Here is a 20019-nt window from a genome sequence, read left to right as displayed (position 1 = left end):
TTGATTTTCTCTCTTGAAATGTTAAATGATCCGAGCCCTACCACTGAAATACAGTTATGAAGTGAATATATGTAAATGAACCAAGTTATGCACTTGTTTTGATGACGTAATCGGTTTTGCGGAAGATAGGCGGGGTACCATTTTTGCACTGTCCAGATTGAGGGCTTCCCTATTTACTTCCTGGTTATAATCTGTGGAATATCGCCGCCATCCTTGCAGTTACATCGACGTTACTGTGTGAACACAGTCTTTGCTAATCAACCGTCGATTTCGTGGAGGCAGTTTATTTTCCAAGATGGTTGTCAAGGTGTATTACTCCAGCGTTTCGAGCTCGAGTAAGGTAAGAGTTGAGGTCAGCTGTTGGGGTCAAGTCTCGGAAAGTCTAATGTTCTGCCCGGGGCTTGGACTTCTCACTGTACACTGGAGCAATTGAGGACAGTAAATATTTAAAGCAAAGTAGTCATAATTGTCAGGTTCTAATATACGTGAAACTTCAACTTTTCATCGAAATTTTGTACTTATTGTCTGAAATATTGGAGTAAATTTAGTGTTAACTTCAAGAAAATAGAACGACTGGCTAATGGATAGACTGCCACAGACGGTGTAACTTGTAAGGCGTTAAAATTCGACAAGGCGACAAGTACAGATTACTCATACAATATTCGGTGTACAGTGTGTTGACAATGAATCGCAGAAATGAGAAATTAATATTATATATTCAGAATTCACTAACACTAATATTTTATATGAACGCAGAAAAAAATGACAACAAACTGACATCGATGCAAATTATGTAATGTATCTTATATAAGGTGTGGTTTGTTGATGCAGTATTTATGTCGGTTTAGCAAATGAGTACTACGCCGAAAACAACTTTTCTACTGATTTTGTTGTGATAATAATAGTTTTTAAAAGTTACATAATATGCAGAAATTTAAAGATAATGATGTTTACACAGACAAGAGAGATGGAAGTAATTGAGGGGTCAATTGTTTTGCTAAACATGGAATACTTTATTTGCATGATTTGTAACGTAATGGTACATTGACATACATTCCATTCCTAGATTCCATTCAATAAGCTGATATGATTGTTATGGAAAGGTGTGGCATAATATGAAAAAAAAATCTTGTTACAAAAAAATCTTGTTACTAGAGCCAGTGGCAACCAAATTAGAAGCTAAGAAGTGGATTGTTATGGAAATTCTCCTTGAAAATGACAATGAAAAAAATGCAAGTTAAAAAAATATTTTTATGTATGTAGGATTTTATCCTGTCAAAGCTACAATGTGCATTATCAGCCTTGATTTCATAATTTATTTGATTGACAGCTTTCTATTTTATTTTGACATTTGGTGATAGAAATGCTGTCATATACATTTCCCATCTTGGTCACCCACCTGAATTCTTCAGGTCAGTTTGCTATGGGAAAAATTTGTTTGCTTTGTTGTGTGTCATGTTTGCATTGACATTTAATATAGGTATGTGTTTTTGATATTTGATTTATAAAACAATTTTATAATGGCTTCTTATCTTACTTGAAAAATCAATATGAAACAATATTAACAAAGTCTGTGTTTGTAGCTCAGTACATTGCAAAAAAGCTTTAAAAAATTTCTAAAAGGTTTAATGTTGTACGTACAATGGCCACATTAACAAAGATGGTCTTGAATACAAGATGTGCATATACCATGAATGTACTTGAATGTCCTTTCAAGCCCAAAGAATATTGTTCTTCATTTCTTCACTATTGAAGTTAAATGATAAAACTTAGTCATCAACAATGTATGAAATTACAGCTATGAGGAACAATCTCAAAATAAACTAACAATCAATGTCAGAGTTCAAATTGTTGTCAATTCTTGACTGTAAAAATTTACTTTACAGGTAAATATGACTGCAAAACATTTACTTTACATGTAAATTTGATTAAAACATTTACTTTACATATAAATTTGATTGTAAAATATTTACTTTACAGGTAAATTTGACTAAAATATTTACTTTACAGGTAAATTTGACTAAAATATTTACTTTACAGGTAAATTTGACTAAAATATTTACTTTACAGGTAAATTTGACTAAAATATTTACTTTACAGGTAAATTTGACTGTAAAACATTAGCTCTGTCCCTACCTGAATCAATATGAAATTGATTCAAATTGAAACCATGCAGTTTTTGTACCAGCGAGAAAAACTGGGCAGTGGATTTGAAGCTGAAGCAATTTACTTTTGCTTTTGTGTTGCTTCTGAACCCAATTACTTTGAGATGGTTTTAGACTGATTCAACTAAATTGGTTTAATCTGATTTTAGGAAGTGAGAACAGGAAAAACAACTTTGATTTGTGATTTTTAAACTGCTTCAAAATTCCACATTACTTCAGAGATGCCTTTGGTTGTAAAACATGTATTTTATTTTTACATTTATTTAATTCCTGTAGATTAAGAAGAATCAAATGAATTTGTTTATGGTCCTAGAAGGTAAAAAAATTGAATTTGAAAAAGTTGACATATCACAGGACGATGAAGCCAAGTCGTTCATGTGGGAGAACAGTAAACAGCCAGAAAGTGGAAAGCCACTCCCTCCACAGATATACAATGATGATGAATATTGTGGGGTAAGTTACAGTCTTGTAATCCATACAACTTTTTATTTCCCTTCAGAAAATTGGTTATTTTCTTAAAATGATTAGCTTTGAGACTTGGCTAGCTGGCTGGATAATTTCCTTGAGCCAAATAAATGACACTATCAAGCCTTATAGCCTGGTCTTTAAAATAACACAAATTGGGAATCTATGTCCATGAATAAGCGCAGCAGCACTGAAGTGATAACCTGTCTCCATGGTAACTTAAAATATAAAGCATTCCCATTTCCTCAAGTCACCTGGTATAGTTGACTAGGACAGTAGGGCGTTGTAACTAAATTCAAGTTGACTAGCACAGCAGGGCATTGTAACTAAATTCAAGTTGACTAGGACAGCAGGGCATTGTAACTAAATTGACACAGGTGAAGTGATAGTGTACAGAAATAGAGGATAACAGGATTATACTGCCTTGAAAAGTCATATTGTTCTCATTCCCACCAAGAATTTGTAAAAACCCTTGGATTCCAAATTTAGCAAACTTTAAGTACTTGTTGTATGTCATGCAGATATCTGAATATGGGGGAGGGGGAGTAGTGGCAATGGGGAGGGGAGTGTGACATTAATATATTGCATTAAAGTTACAAACACTTCAGAAGATGTCTGTTTCTGAAATTCATCTCAGTTTCCCAACTAGTTTACACAGTTTACTCAATGTTACTTGAGAGACATATTTCACACTGTTTATTCACACGGGTAGCATTGAAAAAAGGTTGCAACAATTCTTAGTAAGACACCACTGCAAGCATCACAAGTGTTTTGAGACTTAAGCAAGAAGTGTGATTAGCAAGTCAGACAGCCATATTATGTAGGCCATGAAATGGTGAAGTTTGATTAGCAAGTCAGACAGCCATATTATTTAGACCATGAAATGGTGAAGTTTGATAAGATTGACTGTTGGCAAAAGTAGATTAGCCATTTTCTACGACTTTAACAATGACATATTTCAAATGTATAGACAAATTGTGAGATGATATTCAAATGTAAAATTTCCCAAGCTATTCCATAGTTAACTGATTTTAACCCATAGTAATTACCAATGTGAGCAGAATTGTTTATCTTTACAATTCCTTTTCATCTGAGTAAAAATAAAGTATTTGTCAATACTAAAAATATTCAATTACAACAAATTATTCCTGTAATCTGAGCCAGATAGCAGTTTATATACACCCTGTACAAATTACATATGATTGGTCTTTAGAATCCATCCACGTGTACTTTGAATGCAAAACCTAATTATAATGCCGTAGTATTACATATTTATATTATTTATGTAGCTATATATTTCTAATTCTAAATTTTTGTTCACCAAGTTCAGTCTCTTAGTAAATTTCTACAAGCTGACTGTTCTATTGAGTTCAGAGATAAAAAAAATGCTATCAATCAATCGTTTATTCAGTACTGGTGGCGAAAAGACTCACTAGAGGGTGTTGATAGGAATGCGTACTGGCTCATTGTGCTCTGAAACTTTTACGAATTTTGATGAATTAGAACTAAGGTCACCGTAAATTTGCTGAGTGTGATAACTACAAAGTATCCAATTTCTCTTGAGGGCGAATTTTGGTCATGGGTATCTCAAAAGATGCTATCATAAAGTATCTAATTCAAAATCAAATAATTGAAAGAATTTTTAACAAAGTATCTAATTCAAAATTTCATAACTGAAAGAATTTTGAACAACCTATTGTGGATATAGTCTGGTTCCAATTTCTTTCCTTATGCACACCGTATAGATACATATACATTAACTCCATCTCCAACTTTATCGCCATCAATGACCAGCTTTGTAGAGAGAACTATACCATGTAAATTAGTCTGTCTAATCATACTAGGTGAATACATAATTAGGTAGCTAGCATGTTATGTCTTATTGATATGCAAATTGATTGCCATATATAGATGATACAAGAAATTCTTGAATGTTCCTCATTCATCATTGTGTACAACCTGCTTCCTTGCCATTGAATTCAGTGTACAGTCTGTGTCCCTACTTTTAAATCTTAGACAAAACAGGGTTGACATTATTTGTGTGTATATAGAAATTTATCCTGTATAATGTAGGGGTGACATTGTTAGCACATATGTAGAAATTTACCCTGTGTGATGTAAGGGTGATATTGGTAGAGCATATAGAAATTTACCCTGAATAATGTAGGGGTGACATTGTTAGCACATATGTAGCAATTAACCCTGTGCAATGTTGGATTAACATTGTTAGCATATACACAGAAATTTGCCTTGTATAATTTAGGGGTTGACATCATTTGCACACATATCTCAGAAATTTACCCTGTACTATGCACTGAAATTATATACTAAGACAGCTTAGAACAGATTCCACCAACCATCTCTGACTTTACTTTCCATGAATTTTGCCTGGAAATTTCCCTGTATGGTTGATGACACATGAAGGATACTGGCCAAGACAATGTATCTAAGTGATATTAATTAGTAAGGTGTCGCTAAGTGATATTAATTACTACTCCTCAATAAAGACAACTTTACATGTTACATGTATATATTTTGGGGTAACTCAATTGTCATGTCGGTTCATAATCATTGTATGCATATCTGTATGTTTGTGTAGTCAAGCTAACTTGTTTTTTACTATAGATATGCTGTTTGATAGTTCTTACATATAGATTATGTTCCTAACAATTGCATAATATAGTAGACATTGACACTTAGCTGCCTTGTTTTCCTTGATGAACGAAGATTTAGTTATATGGCAGGAGTCTTCATTTCTACCTAAGTTGTATGTACCATTTTTACAACCTCATAGATGTCTGCAGTAGAAATTTATGTACAAATTAAGTTACAGTTACAGTGTTATTAAAATGTAAATTGTGTTGCCCCCCAAAAAAAAAGAAAAAAGAAAAAAAAAAAGTGTGATACCAAGCATATAATAATCTGACCTTTACCAAGTTTTTCCTGCCAACCCTAATCTTTGGTATGTATTGGCAAGAACAATCTTGAAAATAATGGTAAATAAAAGTTTTTAATAAAACAAAAATGAGACATTATGACTCCCCCCCCCCCCCAAAAAAAAAAAGTAAAATAAGTTCAGTATGAGCTCTTCTGTGTCTTTTGCAAAGGTATTTATATTTTGACTTGGCCATATGCAATGTCAACAACACCTTATGGTCTGGTGACAACACTATAGATTGTTTCCAACCGTAGAGAAACAACAATACTGCAGACACAAGGACTTCTAACAGCTACTCTTAAGACTCCAGCTATGTAACTAAATCTTTGTTCTGTATTAACTGAATCAATCATATTAAAACCAATTACTCTCATGTTCTAACCAGTGTATTTTCTAAGCAGAGCTTCTTACAATGTAGTCAATCTGGTAGTTTCTCTCTAACCAACTTGGCAACTTTTTTCCACTACGCCGACTTACCCACTCGCATGAAAATCCTTGTCCGTGGTGTTTGCATGTATCGTAGCTTTGGAAGAGTTGTTGTCGTCGCGCTTTGCATGGCAGCGTCACTTTTGGTGTACAACAAGTAAGTACTAATAAATTTACCATTTATTGGAAAACAAATTATTTCTCAAGTATAGTCTCTCAATTGTACTGATTTATTCTGTAAAATACAAATAATACATCATCTAAAAAACTGACTAGTGACTTCCTCAAATTCCTCTGAAATATACACTGAAAGGTTCATTGCTATTTGTCCTCCTGTTCATCATTTGCTAAACGAGTGATTAATAGAGAAATCAAATGAACTCTTTTAACTTTTCCTGTTACTTTGTTCAAGAAAACTCCAACCTATTCTCAGTTAAAATGAAAAAAAAAATATCTTATTGGTAGCCGAGTTGTCTGTTTTGAATGAGTTGGCGATTTTTTCCAAAATTTCTTACCATATATTGATTCACTAATAGCCGATGTTAATACCTGATGACTTCTGACAAAGAGGATGTAAAACTGTAAAATATACCACAGAAAAAAATTGTAGCATTTCCCCTGATAATCAAAGATAGCAGACATACTATTCACACTCTTTGTATTTGATATGGAAGTAGTTTTTGATCTACTGTAACAATGTGTAACAATGTCTATTTATAACATGAAAACTAAAAGTTTGTCAAGTTTCCTGTAGATACAGTAAACTAGTACTGAAGGTTATCATTTTAAAAGAAAATTGTCTCTGCATGATAAAAAACAAACCTTTTACCAGTGTGTTGTAAAAATTCTACGTGTTAGATATATCAGGTACCCTAACATAGCACCTAATAAAGCAGTGTGTGTGTGTGTGTGTGTGTGTGTGTGTGTGTGTGTGTGTGTGTGTGTGTGTGTGTGTGTGTGTGTGTGTGTGTGTGTGTGTGTGTGTGTGTGTGTGTGTGTGTGTGTGTGTGTGTGTGTGTGTGTGTGTGTGTGTGTGTGTGTGTGTGTGTGTGTGTGTGTGTGTGTGTGTGTGTGTGTGTGTGTGTGTGTGTGTGTGTGTGTGTGTGTGTGTGTGTGTGTGTGTGTGTGTGTTTGTTTGTTTGTTTGTTTGTTTGTTTGTTTGTTTGTTTGTTTGTTTGTTTGTTTGTTTGTTTGTTTGTTTGTTTGTTTGTTTGTTTGTTTGTTTGTTTGTTTGTTTGTTTGTTTGTTTGTTTGTTTGTTTGTTTGTTTGTGTGTGTGTTTGTGTGTTTGTTTGTTTATTTAAAAATAGCATGAGTATAATGTATGCATTATGGATGCAGATGAAATGGTGTAATAATTGTTCAGGCAATCATGTATGATTTAAAAATTTAGACAAAGCCCTGAGACAGTAAAGTTGTAAATTTAATCCATTGATGTTGATATATGTTGAAGTAGATTTTTGAAATCTAGTAAGTTAGAAATAAAAATTTTCCAAAAAATATCTAATTGTGAACAATTACATTTTGCACAAATATTTTCTTTTTTTCAAAAGATAAATTAAATATCACAGACACAAAATATACTGTTAATGATTTATTAATTTTTCTGTTTTCTGTTTGTCTTGTTTTGTCAAACCTATACAGGACTATGACGACTTTGACATTGCCAATGAAGACAAAGCATGGTACAGTTTCATGAAAATACCTAACCCTAACCCAGTGGAACCACTGCCTGATGACCAATGTGACCAGCCACAGTAACCATAGCAATGTGCCAGAAACCCAAACATCTATAGCACCCACCCATAGCAAGGCAAAAAAAAAAGCGAGATCAATAGATACAGCATCACTAGCAATTTATTACTATTAGTAGCAGTCGCGTGTCCAATAATGTATACAGAACACTATAACAGTGGCAGCAGAATGTACTGCAGATTAAAATCTGATGTAAGAAAAGGGTTCATTGGTTTTCCAGGTTTACGAGTCAAGTACTTCATATTTTATGTTTGTCTGTTGGTATGTTTGTAGTATTATATTCACACCAGGTGATGGCTGTATTCCTTGGGGCAATCACCCAACATATAGATAGACAAAAACAAACACACAAACAAAAGCAAACACACAAAATCCTGTGTAAAACCAAGACTCCTTATTCTCTTCACCAGGTGAAGAAATCACCTACATGATTTTAAGGAAAATGTCTTTTTGTTATTAGAAATATGTTGTTTGTTGTCCAGGATAAAGGGAAATGATAGGGTAATACTAATTATTAATAGTTTTAATAATGTCTGTGGATTTCCTTTTCAATCCAAAATATTACAGCTTGTAATTTTATAAAATATGTAGGTAGTTAGTTTGTGCTTCCTTACCTATGCATTGATTTTTAGTGCAAATTATTGTATTTTTGATAATACAGTAGAAATGCATCATTTTGATGCAAAAATTACAACTTTTGTAAATGACCTTGGAAACTGAATCAGTTTTGCCCACTTGATGTATTTGAAATTTTATAGAAGTTACAAAATGTTACCAGGATGAGAAATTATTAGACATGATATCGATTTTTATCATAAAGACACTAGCGTCAATCCTCATCCATACGAACTAAAAATACAAAATAAATCATGTATGGAATTTGTATCCACATGTGGTCAAGACAAAGACATATTACTTTCGTGCAATTCTGCTGAGTAAAGTTGTGATGTATTTATGTACTCCTTCAAGATACATTTTGATGGAAAGACCATTTTCAGTAAAAGGGATGTTTACATCACCTGCATGCATACCTAGATATTACCCCTTAAAAGTTCTTTCAAATACATATATGTATATCTATAGAAGTTTTGCCTGATAGCAGAACATCACAAGATGGTTTATAAATGTGCAGTGAAAGGTAGAGAGTAAAGTCACAGTGCTACGTATTCCAACTTTGTATTTGGTGTACAACATTATTAAACATCATCAAGGGCAGAGTTATTCCCTAATGCAAATTTAGAAATAAGCGCTATCAATTCTGAGATGAAAAATAAGAGTCCTAACTTCATTGTTTGCAATAATAGATTGAAGAACAAAATGGTTTTTTGGTATTACACAAGTTTGTCGGTGATGTCATAAAATAAAGAGAGCAAAAAATGACTATTGTACTAGACTTTTAAACTACGAGAATTTGTCACTGATATTTAACTCGACCAAATACAACATATATAATGGAAAGGAAAGGTTGTGACGTATCATTTCAAAAACCAGACAATGAAGTATTTACATCACCTAGGTTTTAGACTACAACACTGTCAGATTAATAATATGATATAACAGTTACAGGATATAGGATAACCTTGCCCAGTACGGAAATTCAGAAATATTGACTATGGATGTATGAAAGGGAGTGATATATGCTAGCACCTGCCGTAGTGACAACTTACAAAGCAGTATATTGAAAAGTTGGGAAAGAACTATTGTATATTTTGAAATTATACAAAATTTTGATTTTTTACGGATTTTGACATAGATGTAGTATGAAAAGTTAGAGTGGGAATGATGGTATTAAAACTTATGCCTACATATCGATAAAAATATACTGTTGATATTTAAAATCACCGATGCTTCCCCAAATATTTGATGCTGACAAAAATAAGCAGTATTTTTGCTGAAAGCTGGCAGTAGTGATAGATGTAAAATTAGAGCCAAACAGATGGTATTTAAAACTTGTGCCTATTTTATCAATACATATGGCTGTCAATGTATTCAAATGTGAGTTATGAAAAATAACTGATGTTTCCCCCCAATTTTGGTGCTTGCAAAAATAAGCTGTGCTTTTGCAAAACTAACAGTAGATTTGTGCAAATTGTAAGTTGTTGCCTTTGAATTGATAATTTTTGAAAACTTAAGGAAATTGTTGCTATGGTTACATGACTTTACATACATTTGAGACAAGTTTCCAATGTACTACACTGATTCATATGCTAGTTAACTTTATCAGAATATTTTATTATTCTGATATTTCCTAAGATTTTAGAACTCCAATATCAAGGAGGAATTCTAGTCAATCATTTCTTGATATATGGTACGATTTGGGATGAGAATATTGCTGCAAAATCTTTAAAATAATGATTTATTTTGTTTTAAGCATATTTCAGTATCGTATTATGACCTATCTTTGTTATTGTCTCCATATCTATTCATTGTTATCTTATAAAATGCAAGTATGCCAAGATATTTGTATACAACTTTACGCAAACTTGTTAAAAATTACTGAAATATAGGGGGTACAAATGTGTTTGGGTCCAACAACTTCTTTTTGTATTCATGCATGCTTCCATGCCATGATTACTGCATGATATTATAAATAAACATAGATTACACCATTTTTCAGTTTTATCAGAAAATTTACAATGTAGCTGTTTCTTCTATCAATAGAAAATGATTGTATGAAAATGATACTACTGCATACAGAGTCCATTTCCTTGAGATCAGAGGATGAAGATTGTATGCCTCCGAAAGCTTACATACGGTACTCTGTAAACAGATCATAAGGTTGGAACTGGAAATTGAAATAATTAGAATAAAGTTCTTTGATACACAACCTAGTTACTTTTTTTCATGTCTACGTTTTTTCAACGCGACAAATTGATGATTATTGTTCACCACTAGAGGGCGGTGTGGTGAACAAATTGTTTGTTAATATCCAGAGTGCTTCCAGACCATTTTATTTGGATGCAGCTTTTAAACACTTAGTTTTGTTATTTTTTGAAAAACTTGACTACCCATGCTGTATGATGTATTTCTTTCTTTGCAATGTAATGTTATTTTTCACTGTAAGAATTGATTTTACTTTTGTTGCTACAAAACTTTCTTTGCATAGTATTTTTCCCTCCAAACCTAAAGGTAAATGTCTCTTACTTTGTAACTAAGCTAATTAATAAATTGATTGTAATGAAACTGTTTTTTGTTGTTGTTTTTGTGTAGTTTTCTAGAGTTGATGTTGAGACAATGTTTTACTGAAGTTGGGAAGTCATCACTCTCTTTACTTCAACCTTAGAATAAAAGTCATATAGTGTTTATACTGAAGGTCAACGAACTTCTGTAATAGATAGGGGGAAATCTAGTAAAAACTTCTAGGGATTTCCATGCCTTGTACATAAGTTGGAGGGGAAACCCAGTAACCAAGAGGGGAAATCTGGTAAAACTTTGATAGATTTCCAAATCTAGTACCATAATTTTATGGGGTACCCTATTAACAGGAGGGAGAGGGGATCTGTTAGAAATTGCATAGATTACCTAATTTGGTGAGGAACAAAGTAACAGAATGGAAATCTAATAAATTGTCATATCATTATGGCTTCAAATAGTTTAGAGAATGAGTCAATACCAGGTTTCATTACTGTGAATCGTAAATGATGGTTTGGTATATTTTAGTAAGTGGAGTATAGAAATAGAATTAGTTTTAGTAAGTGGAGTATATTTAGATATAGAGCCAAAATTACCCACCCAAGAAATGTACAAACTCGGTTACTACGGATACAACTTCTTTATCAGGACCTTCTTGGAGTTTGAATGTCTGTGGATATCATGGTGACCATTTACAATTTGTGAAATCTCTTAATATCTGGGTGTTTTTTTTACAGGACTATGAGGCTTTTGATTGTTCCCGAGAAGAGGAGTGTATGGATACATTTCTGAAAATAAAATGAAGTTTGGGATCCGATATGACCACACTATTACTACCATCACCGCCATGAGTAATTGTATGTGGTATTCTTTATATAATGGAGCAATGCTTGTAGTTCCAACAAGAAGTATTACACAGTATCTGTTTTTTTAGGGCTGAAATATTTATATTATACAAGAAGCATTAATTTTAAACTCCTGTGACAGCATCTCAGAAATATTAGGAAATACCAGAGATTTAAATATATCTTTACACTAGAAGTGCCAGTCATGTGACAGACATGTGATTACAATCAAATGTTTATGTTATACCTAACAAAAAGACCAAGAAGAATGAGTGTGTGTACAGCCAACAGTGCGGAATTCCACTAATTTACTGGAACCAGCTGTTTTTTATAACCTCAGTAAATTAATTTCTTCTACCAGAGAGGGCGCCATTACAAGTTATACATTTCATACCACAGAGGGCGCTATACCAAAGTATACATTTTATACCACAGAGGGCACTCTAACAAATTTTACATCTTGTCAACCACAGAAGGCACTGTAACCAAATTTGAATATTTATCTCTGGTATTTCCTCAACAAAAGTGCGACATACCACAAACAAATTTGTAAAATTTGGAAACAACAAATTGGTAAAGTTTGTAACTCTATGCACTCTAATTTTAGTAGTAGTAGTGACTAATTTTGTGACTGGTATTCATTATACATATCTATCAGTTTAAGCCCAAATACTTGTTTGCTTATACTTCAAGAAAAACCATTAATTGTGTAATAAACTGCTTATGTATTTATTTTTTGCAATACTTAATTATTTTTTGTGCCGATAATGCCAGATTTTTGCTAATGACTTGCTTGGTTAGACCTATTAATGATCTGATAGTCCAAGGGATCTTCAGAGGTTGATACAGGACAGAGATTTCATCTGAACATTGTCATTTTAGACATTTGATTCAACCCTGCCATTATTACAGATGAAGATTTTTCAGACTTGCATGTTTTTTTTGATAGTGTTGATGTTTTTAATAAGTAGAAAGAGAGTGTAGTGGTGAGGATAACTAATCATTCCAGTTAAGAGAGGAGTAAATTTGAAAATTTGAAATATCAGAAATTAAACTTGTAGATTTTTTGATAATTTCTCATCTGTTCTGGTAAGTTTCAAATTTAAGGAAGTGAAAAGTGGAACTTTTGATTGTGGACTACCTATTTTCTATCAAATTGATCAGTCTGTACATTATAAAGCAACAGGATTATACCAACATGTACACAAAATAGGGGGAAATGGTATAAAACAAGTTTCAGATGAACATTTATTGTTCGTTCTTATTATCTTGTTGTTTAAAAAATTAAAAAGAGCAGTTTTAAGAAAATGGCCATTGTTGAAAGTTGTTAGTATTGCAACGATGACATTTTTGCTTGTTTTTGTTTATAGACCCTGTCCATTTTAATTGTAATGTTACTCCATTCACAGAATCAAAAGAAATCAACTTCTCCTAAAAACCACTAAGTCTATAAATTCTGTCCTTTTTGCAATGTTTTCTGCTACACAGTCACTCACTATGCTCATGAGTATGTCCACAGAGAATACCACAAGGAATCTTGTGAAAACCCTACGTATTACCAGACTGGTACTGGTGTTACATCATGGGGTACTGTCCGTGTTGGCATTACTGGTATCTGTGGAACATGTGGACAAAATCTGTTGAGGATGAATTGAAAATTTCAGAACGACATATATAGTGAAATTGATGTGTTTTATCAGTATTGTTTTTTTTCCCAACTTGCCTAACTGCCAACATAAATCATTACAAATAGATCTACTTCCAGTTATCAAGACTTCCTTCATTTATTTGACATAATCAAGTTTCCATCAATGATTTTATTTTACGAGACATTCCACTATGTGTCTGTGTAATTGTGCTTTTAAATTTTCAAGTTATGAATTTATATGTAAATATTTGTAGTTATTTTTTCTTCATCTCTTCCAATGTGAAATCTACAAGTACGGTTTCTTATGAACTTTTGCCGATTCTTGACTAGAATTCTTTGTTTTGTAGTTTTATACTTCCAATAGCTGAGGAGTAGAGAAACATGTTGCCGTAGGAACAGGTGATGTGCTTGAATTTTGATTACCTGATACCTGAAATGTTACAATTGATTTTATAGTGTTCGTTGATAGTTATTAAGTTAGCAAGTTGATTGCATGGCAATTAAGATGCTGAAAGTAGTGATAGCTGAAACAAACTAAAGTTCAGTATAGCAAAATATTTTAACCAGTAAATACGGGAATGAAGACGTGAAGTGAAGATAGTTTCTTTAACCAGATTCAAGTTTCCATTTTATTTTCAGCATACCTGACAAAGATTTTGAGGAAGTCGAAATGAATTTCATAATATGTTGTTATGATCTGTTTTGATGCATTTGATGAACACTGCTCAATATCAAGATAATATTTTGCCATTTGCCTTGTACAGGACAGTAACAGAAGCATAGATTTGTTTTTGGGCATGATTTTTTGGACGCTCGACTTGTCACTTTTTTCATTCACTATTTTTGGTGAAAGTGATGAAATGTTCACCCCTAGCAACGAAACATTCAGTCTACAGTAATATTGCCTGAAATGTATATTGATTTCTTTTAAAAATATCAAATAAGGTTTGATGTACATTCCTTGTGATGCTCCTGAAATTCCTACTTTTCAAGTAGTTTGCCAAGTTATGTACATAATAAAACCAAACTCCAATGTTTAAATCATACAAGAGAATGTTACACTACCTTACAGTATTATGGTGTCTGCTATTATTGACAACCACATACAGAAAAGTGTTGTGGCATAAAGTAATACTGACAGCCATATACAGAAATGTATTGTATGATAGTACAGCTTGAGTACAATTTGTAAAGATTGTTTTCAACTAGCCCTACTTGCATGGCGTGTGTGGGTCTGTGACTCCATTCTGACTGCTGTCACTCAACCCCTTGTGTGGAATGTAAAACACACTACAGCCATACAGGTAGGGCTGGTTTTAAATCAGGCTGCATCCCATAGGATTACAAATATACTGTTTGTTTGATAATGTGTAACCATGGCAACTTTGTGCCAAAGTAATATTGCTTGGTTGTAATATTTAGAAGTATACTACTGGTATGGAATAATAAATGTTACACTTTTCTCAAAAACTTGCAGAGTATGTAGATCATTGAGATTATTTGTGATTGTACAATTTTTTTATTTGTTGTTCATTTGTTTATTTACAAACCATTGGACAGTGATAGCTCACTAAGAGGACAGGTGTTCAGTGTTAATGCAGGAAGGAAATGGAGTGGACGGGGAAACAATGGCATTGTTCTGTAGAATCAAACCTGACAACACATCATATTTATTTATTTTATTTTATTTATTTATTTATTAACCATCCAACAGGCATTGCCCAATAATAGGAGGAAAGTTCAGTGTTAATGCAGGAGGAAACCTGCATAGAGTCAAACTGAACGACACTCTTCTTACAGCATGTTAAATTTAATCAAACCCAGCTGATACCAGGTGTGTTCGAACCCAGGCTGCAGAGGTAAGAGGCGTACGAGCTAACCGCTCGGCCACCGACAACCCCCATATACCACAAAGACCCATACCCAAGCAGACAATCAAACCCAGAAACTTTGATATTAAACTATTTAGACAAGTACCTGTGGAAAATGCACTACAAATGAATTAACTCATTTTCTAGTTTGTAAGGTATGCACTGACGGGGGCACCCTCACATATTGGTCAACCCCTCACAGAAGGCCGGTGAGGGCAGAACTGCACAACGTATCTTACATTCTAGTTGTTTTCAAATACCACATTGCAATACAGACATTTACAGTAAACTGTCTTTCTCAAGAACAATTACTGATTGGAACAAGCTAGACAATAACTTTACAACATCAGGATTGGTGGCAACCTTTGTGATATCCATTCAATAGTAAGTGGTTGATTCAACATATTAACACTGATAAAGCCAAATTAAAAAAATTGTGTGTTTCCGATACGGCGAAAAAACAGGAGTGTTTCTGATAACCCAACAGACCGTAGTTTAAGCCACCAACTATAAACAAATTTTACATACAAAAAGGTAAAATTATGACAATATAATTTCCCTGTAGATTTTCTTGCTTTGGTTACTTTTTAAAAAAAATCACATTCCAGAGAGAAATGATGTCTTTTCAGCCTGTAACAGCACAGTCTCCATATTGTGTTTGTCTACTTCTGAATCACATAATTGTCTTCATTTACTTCTTTTACATCTCATCAACTGTTATGGAAGTATTGTGACCAATGAGTATCTTGTCTTGGGGTCAAAGTAATTAGACCTATTGCAATAAACTATATATGTATTAAAAAAATAAAATGTACAATAAAATAAAATCCCGACCTACACCTACCCTATTTTCTGAAGACATGTTATCGGAAACAAACAGTTATTTTTATTTTTGCCTAACCCCGTCTGATCCTAGATTAAACCTCCAAATGAATATGGCTAAATCACACCATCAGATGTTAATGCTGGAGTGTATTGCTCTACGCTTGAGGCATCTGACGAATATTAAATGTCGTGTTCTGGCAAAAACCGATTGTGAAGTTGACCTTATGGCAAAATAAACATATTGACGAAAAAAAGTATCACCCTTTGCATGTACACTTTAAACATTTTTTTTAAACATTTAAAATACTTACTATCACAGAAGTATTCTGACCGACATTTTGTTTGTTTTTGGGTCAAAGCAATATTTTTCAAAAATAAAAACAAAAAGCTAAACTAAAATAAATAAGTTCCCGACCTACCTACCCTATTTTCTGAGGCCTCGTTATCAGAAACACACAATTATTTTTTTTTGCCTTATGAACTGAATAGGGAAAGTCATTTTGTGGTTTTAAGAAAAATGCCAATTGCTTAAATAAAAAAAAAACAATTGCATAAAGCAACATGATGGTATTCAAAGCTCCCTATAGTGTGTAAGGTACACCATGATGGAGCGCCCTCACACATCAGTGTACCCCTCCAGGAGGCTGAAGAGGGCAGACTCTTACAATCCATCATGCACTCTACAAGAAACAATCATGATTTATTGAGAATTTGGATGTAGATGTGTGATGGAGATAACAATTAGGGGAAAAATATTTAGGGGTTGATAAGGAGTTGAAATTAGTGTACAGTACATGGACAACCATAGACGTTGGAGAGCTCCAATAGTATTATATTGGTACACTTTCTCCACCGATCTATGTTAACTATGGATTGTAAGAGTCTGCCCTCTTCAGCCTCCTAGAGGGGTAAACTGATGTGTGAGGGCGCTCCACTATGTCATAATTTGCCAAACATAGTCAAATCACAGTAGGAGAAAGGAAAACTATCTTTGAAATTGTAAAATTGTGCTCAGCGACATTATCATTCAAACTTGCCTACCTTGATGTTTATGGGGAAATATACAGACCGACATTGCATTCAAATGTTCGCATCATATGAATAGTTGTGAATGAAATGATGTACAGTGCTGCTTGTTTTCCTTTTCAAAAATAAATGGAGGTCTGCAAAATAAAAGGAAATTAATACTTGGATAGCTACATAATTAACACTTACAACTTAAACCTATAACTCAGAAGAAATAAAAGATAAAAACATAATTCGCCTTGAATGTTATGTGGCTATGTCTCAGTGGATTTAAGGGAGAATGTAACAGGCTCCTAGGCAGTGACTGTATCCTTGCAGCGTGTTGCCTAACTCTACTTTAGGCGGTGACCAGATCCTTGCAGAGCGTTGCCTAACTCTACTTTAGACAGTGACTGTATCCTTGCAGAGGAGGTATAGTATGTATGATAAATGTGCAGAGCGTTGCCTAACTCTACTTTAGACGGTGACCAGATCCTTGCAGAGCGTTGCCTAACTCTACTTTAGGCAGTGACTGTATCCTTGCAGAGGAGGTATGTATGATAAATGTGCATAACTCTACTTTAGGAGATGACTATATCTGGTCCTTGCAGAACGTTGCCTAACTTTACTTGAGGCAGTGACTGTATCCTTGCAGAGCGTTGCCTAACTCTACTTTAGGAGATGACTGTATCTGGTCCTTGCAGAGCGTTGCCTAACTTAGTCTTGCTGCTAGACGTTCGGGCTTTCTTTCGATGCTATAACTATTTATAAGCGAACGAAGTTCGCATGTGAGGGCCTGCCCGAACATGGATGTTCCATCCTCGATAGCGTTGTTCGGCTGTGTGTCGTATTTTATCGGAAGAACATCCGAGGGCTAGCTGATAGACTATGCCTAACTCTACTTTAGGCAGTGACTGTATCCTTGCAGAGCGTTGCCTAACTCTACTTTAGGTGGTGATTGTATCCGGTCCTTGTAGAGTGTTGCCTAACACTACTGTAGGCAGTGACTGTATACTTAACGGTCTTGCAGAGTGTTGCCTAACTCTACTTTAGGCAGTGACTGCACCCTTAACGGCCTTGCAGAGTGTTGCCTAACTCTACTTTAGGCAGTGACTGTATACTTAACGGCCTTGCAGAGTGTTGCCTAACTCTACTTTAGGCAGTGACTGTATCCTTAACGGCCTTGCAGAGCGTTGCCTAACTCTACTTTAGGCAGTGACTGTATCCTTAACGGCCTTGCAGAGTGTTGCCTAACTCTACTTTAGGCAGTGACTGTATCCTTGCAGAGGAGGTATGTATGATAAATGTGCAGAGCGTTGCCTAACTCTACTTTAGGCAGTGACTGTATCCTTGCAGAGCGTTGCCTAACTCTACTTTAGGCGATGACTGTATCTGGTCCTTGCAGAGCGTTGCCTAACTTTACTTGAGGCAGTGACTGTATCCTTGCAGAGCGTTGCCTCACTCTACTTTAGGAGATGACTGTATCTGGTCCTTGCAGAGCGTTGCCTAACTTTACTTGAGGCAGTGACTGTATCCTTGCAGAGCATTGCCTAACTCTACTTTAGGCAGTGACTATCCTTGCAGAGCGTTGCCTAACTCTACTTTAGGTGGTGATTGTATCCGGTCCTTGCAGAGTGTTGCCTAACACTACTGTAGGCAGAGACTGTATACTTAACGGTCTTGCAGAGCGTTGCCTAACTCTACTTTAGGCAGTGACTGTATCCTTGACGGCCTTGCAGAGCGTTGCCTAACTCTACTTTAGGCAGTGACTGTGTCCTTAACGGCCTTGCAGAGTGTTGCCTAACACTACTTTAGGCAGTGACTGTATACTTAACGGTCTTGCAGAGTGTTACCTAACTCTACTTTAGGCAGTGACTGTATCCTTGCAGAGTTGCCTAACTGTACTTTAGGCGGTGACTGTATCCTTGCAGAGTTGCCTAACTCTACTTTAGGCGATGACTGTATCTGGTCCTTGCAGAGTTGCCTAACTGTACTTTAGGCGGTGACTGTATCCTTGCAGAGCGTTGCCTAACTCTACTTTAGGCAGTGACTGTATCCTTTACGGCCTTGCAGAGCGTTGCCTAACTCTACTTTAGGCAGTGACTGTATCCTTAACGGCCTTGCATAGCGTTGCCTAACTCTACTTTAGGCAATGACTGTATCCTTAACGGCCTTGCAGAGCGTTGCCTAACTCTACTTTAGGCAGTGACTGTATCCTTAACGGCCTTGCAGAGCGTTGCCTAACTCTACTTTAGGCAGTGACTGTATCCTTAACGGCCTTGCAGAGCGTTGCCTAACTCTACTTTAGGCAGTGACTGTATCCTTAACGGTCTTGCAGAGCGTTGCCTAACTCTACTTTAGGCAGTGACTGTGTCCTTAACGGCCTTGCAGAGCGTTGCCTAACTCTACTTTAGGCAGTGACTGTATCCTGAACGGCCTTGCAGAGCGTTGCCTAACTCTACTTTAGGCAGTGACTGTATCTTCAACGGCCTTGCAGAGCGTTGCCTAACTTTACTTTAGGCAGTGACTGTGTCCTTGCAGAGCGTTGCCTAACTTTATTACCACTGCACTGGTGAGTTGGTACGTGTGACAAATCAACTGATTGTAAATGCAGAGTAAATACGCGCTATGTTGACTATGCGCACTCCCGGTGGGATTCGAATATTGTGACCCATGTAACCACTACGCTACGAGTAGGAGGTGACTGATTCCAGCACGTAAATCCTTCTGCATTGTAAATCTTTTCTTGGGAAAATACACCTATGGCAGGCCTAGGATAATGAGAATAATTTTAATACCATCCTGAAATTGTCACCATGTATGTCTGGACTCGATGAGCAGTCATCCACTTATAAATGCATTTCCTAAAACCTTTCAAAGTAAAATGTTTACAAAATCAATTTATGTGGGAGTTGTAACACGTTTTTTTTTTTTTTAGTGCAACT

At 34.9% G+C, this 20019-nt stretch overlaps 1 protein-coding gene across 2 annotated transcripts; it reads left to right on the top strand.

Annotated features, from left to right (window-relative positions):
• The first annotated feature begins 111 nt into the window (after positions 1–111).
• LOC144453928 (SH3 domain-binding glutamic acid-rich-like protein 2) lies at positions 112–14822 on the top strand. 2 transcript variants are annotated; one of them, XM_078145297.1, is made up of 3 exons: positions 112–340; positions 2442–2618; positions 11618–14822. In XM_078145297.1, exons 1-3 carry the CDS (start codon positions 296–298, stop codon positions 11681–11683), a joined length of 288 nt encoding a protein of 95 aa, XP_078001423.1. In that variant the 5' UTR covers positions 112–295; the 3' UTR covers positions 11684–14822. The 2 variants fall into 2 exon arrangements, with proteins under 2 accessions (XP_078001423.1, XP_078001422.1); XM_078145296.1 differs by lacking the exon at positions 11618–14822 and adding an exon at positions 7638–10920.
• Positions 14823–20019: the final 5197 nt, after the last annotated feature.

This window comes from Glandiceps talaboti, chromosome 3 (assembly GCF_964340395.1).
Source record: "Glandiceps talaboti chromosome 3, keGlaTala1.1, whole genome shotgun sequence".
Taxonomy (NCBI): domain Eukaryota; kingdom Metazoa; phylum Hemichordata; class Enteropneusta; family Spengelidae; genus Glandiceps; species Glandiceps talaboti.
The sequence above is the reverse complement of the archived record's forward strand: the minus strand, read 5'-3'. Positions and strand labels throughout refer to the sequence as shown.

What these genes read in the sequence shown, in the direction of transcription:
- LOC144453928 (XM_078145296.1), top strand. Translation starts at nt 296, where the DNA reads ATGGTTGTCAAGGTGTATTACTCCAGCGTTTCGAGCTCGAGTAAG. An exon ending in GCGTTTCGAGCTCGAGTAAG is followed by an intron (nt 341 to 2,441) that starts GTAAGAGTTGAG and finishes TAATTCCTGTAG; the next exon opens with ATTAAGAAGAATCAAATGAA. An exon ending in ATGATGATGAATATTGTGGG is followed by an intron (nt 2,619 to 7,637) that starts GTAAGTTACAGT and finishes AAACCTATACAG; the next exon opens with GACTATGACGACTTTGACAT.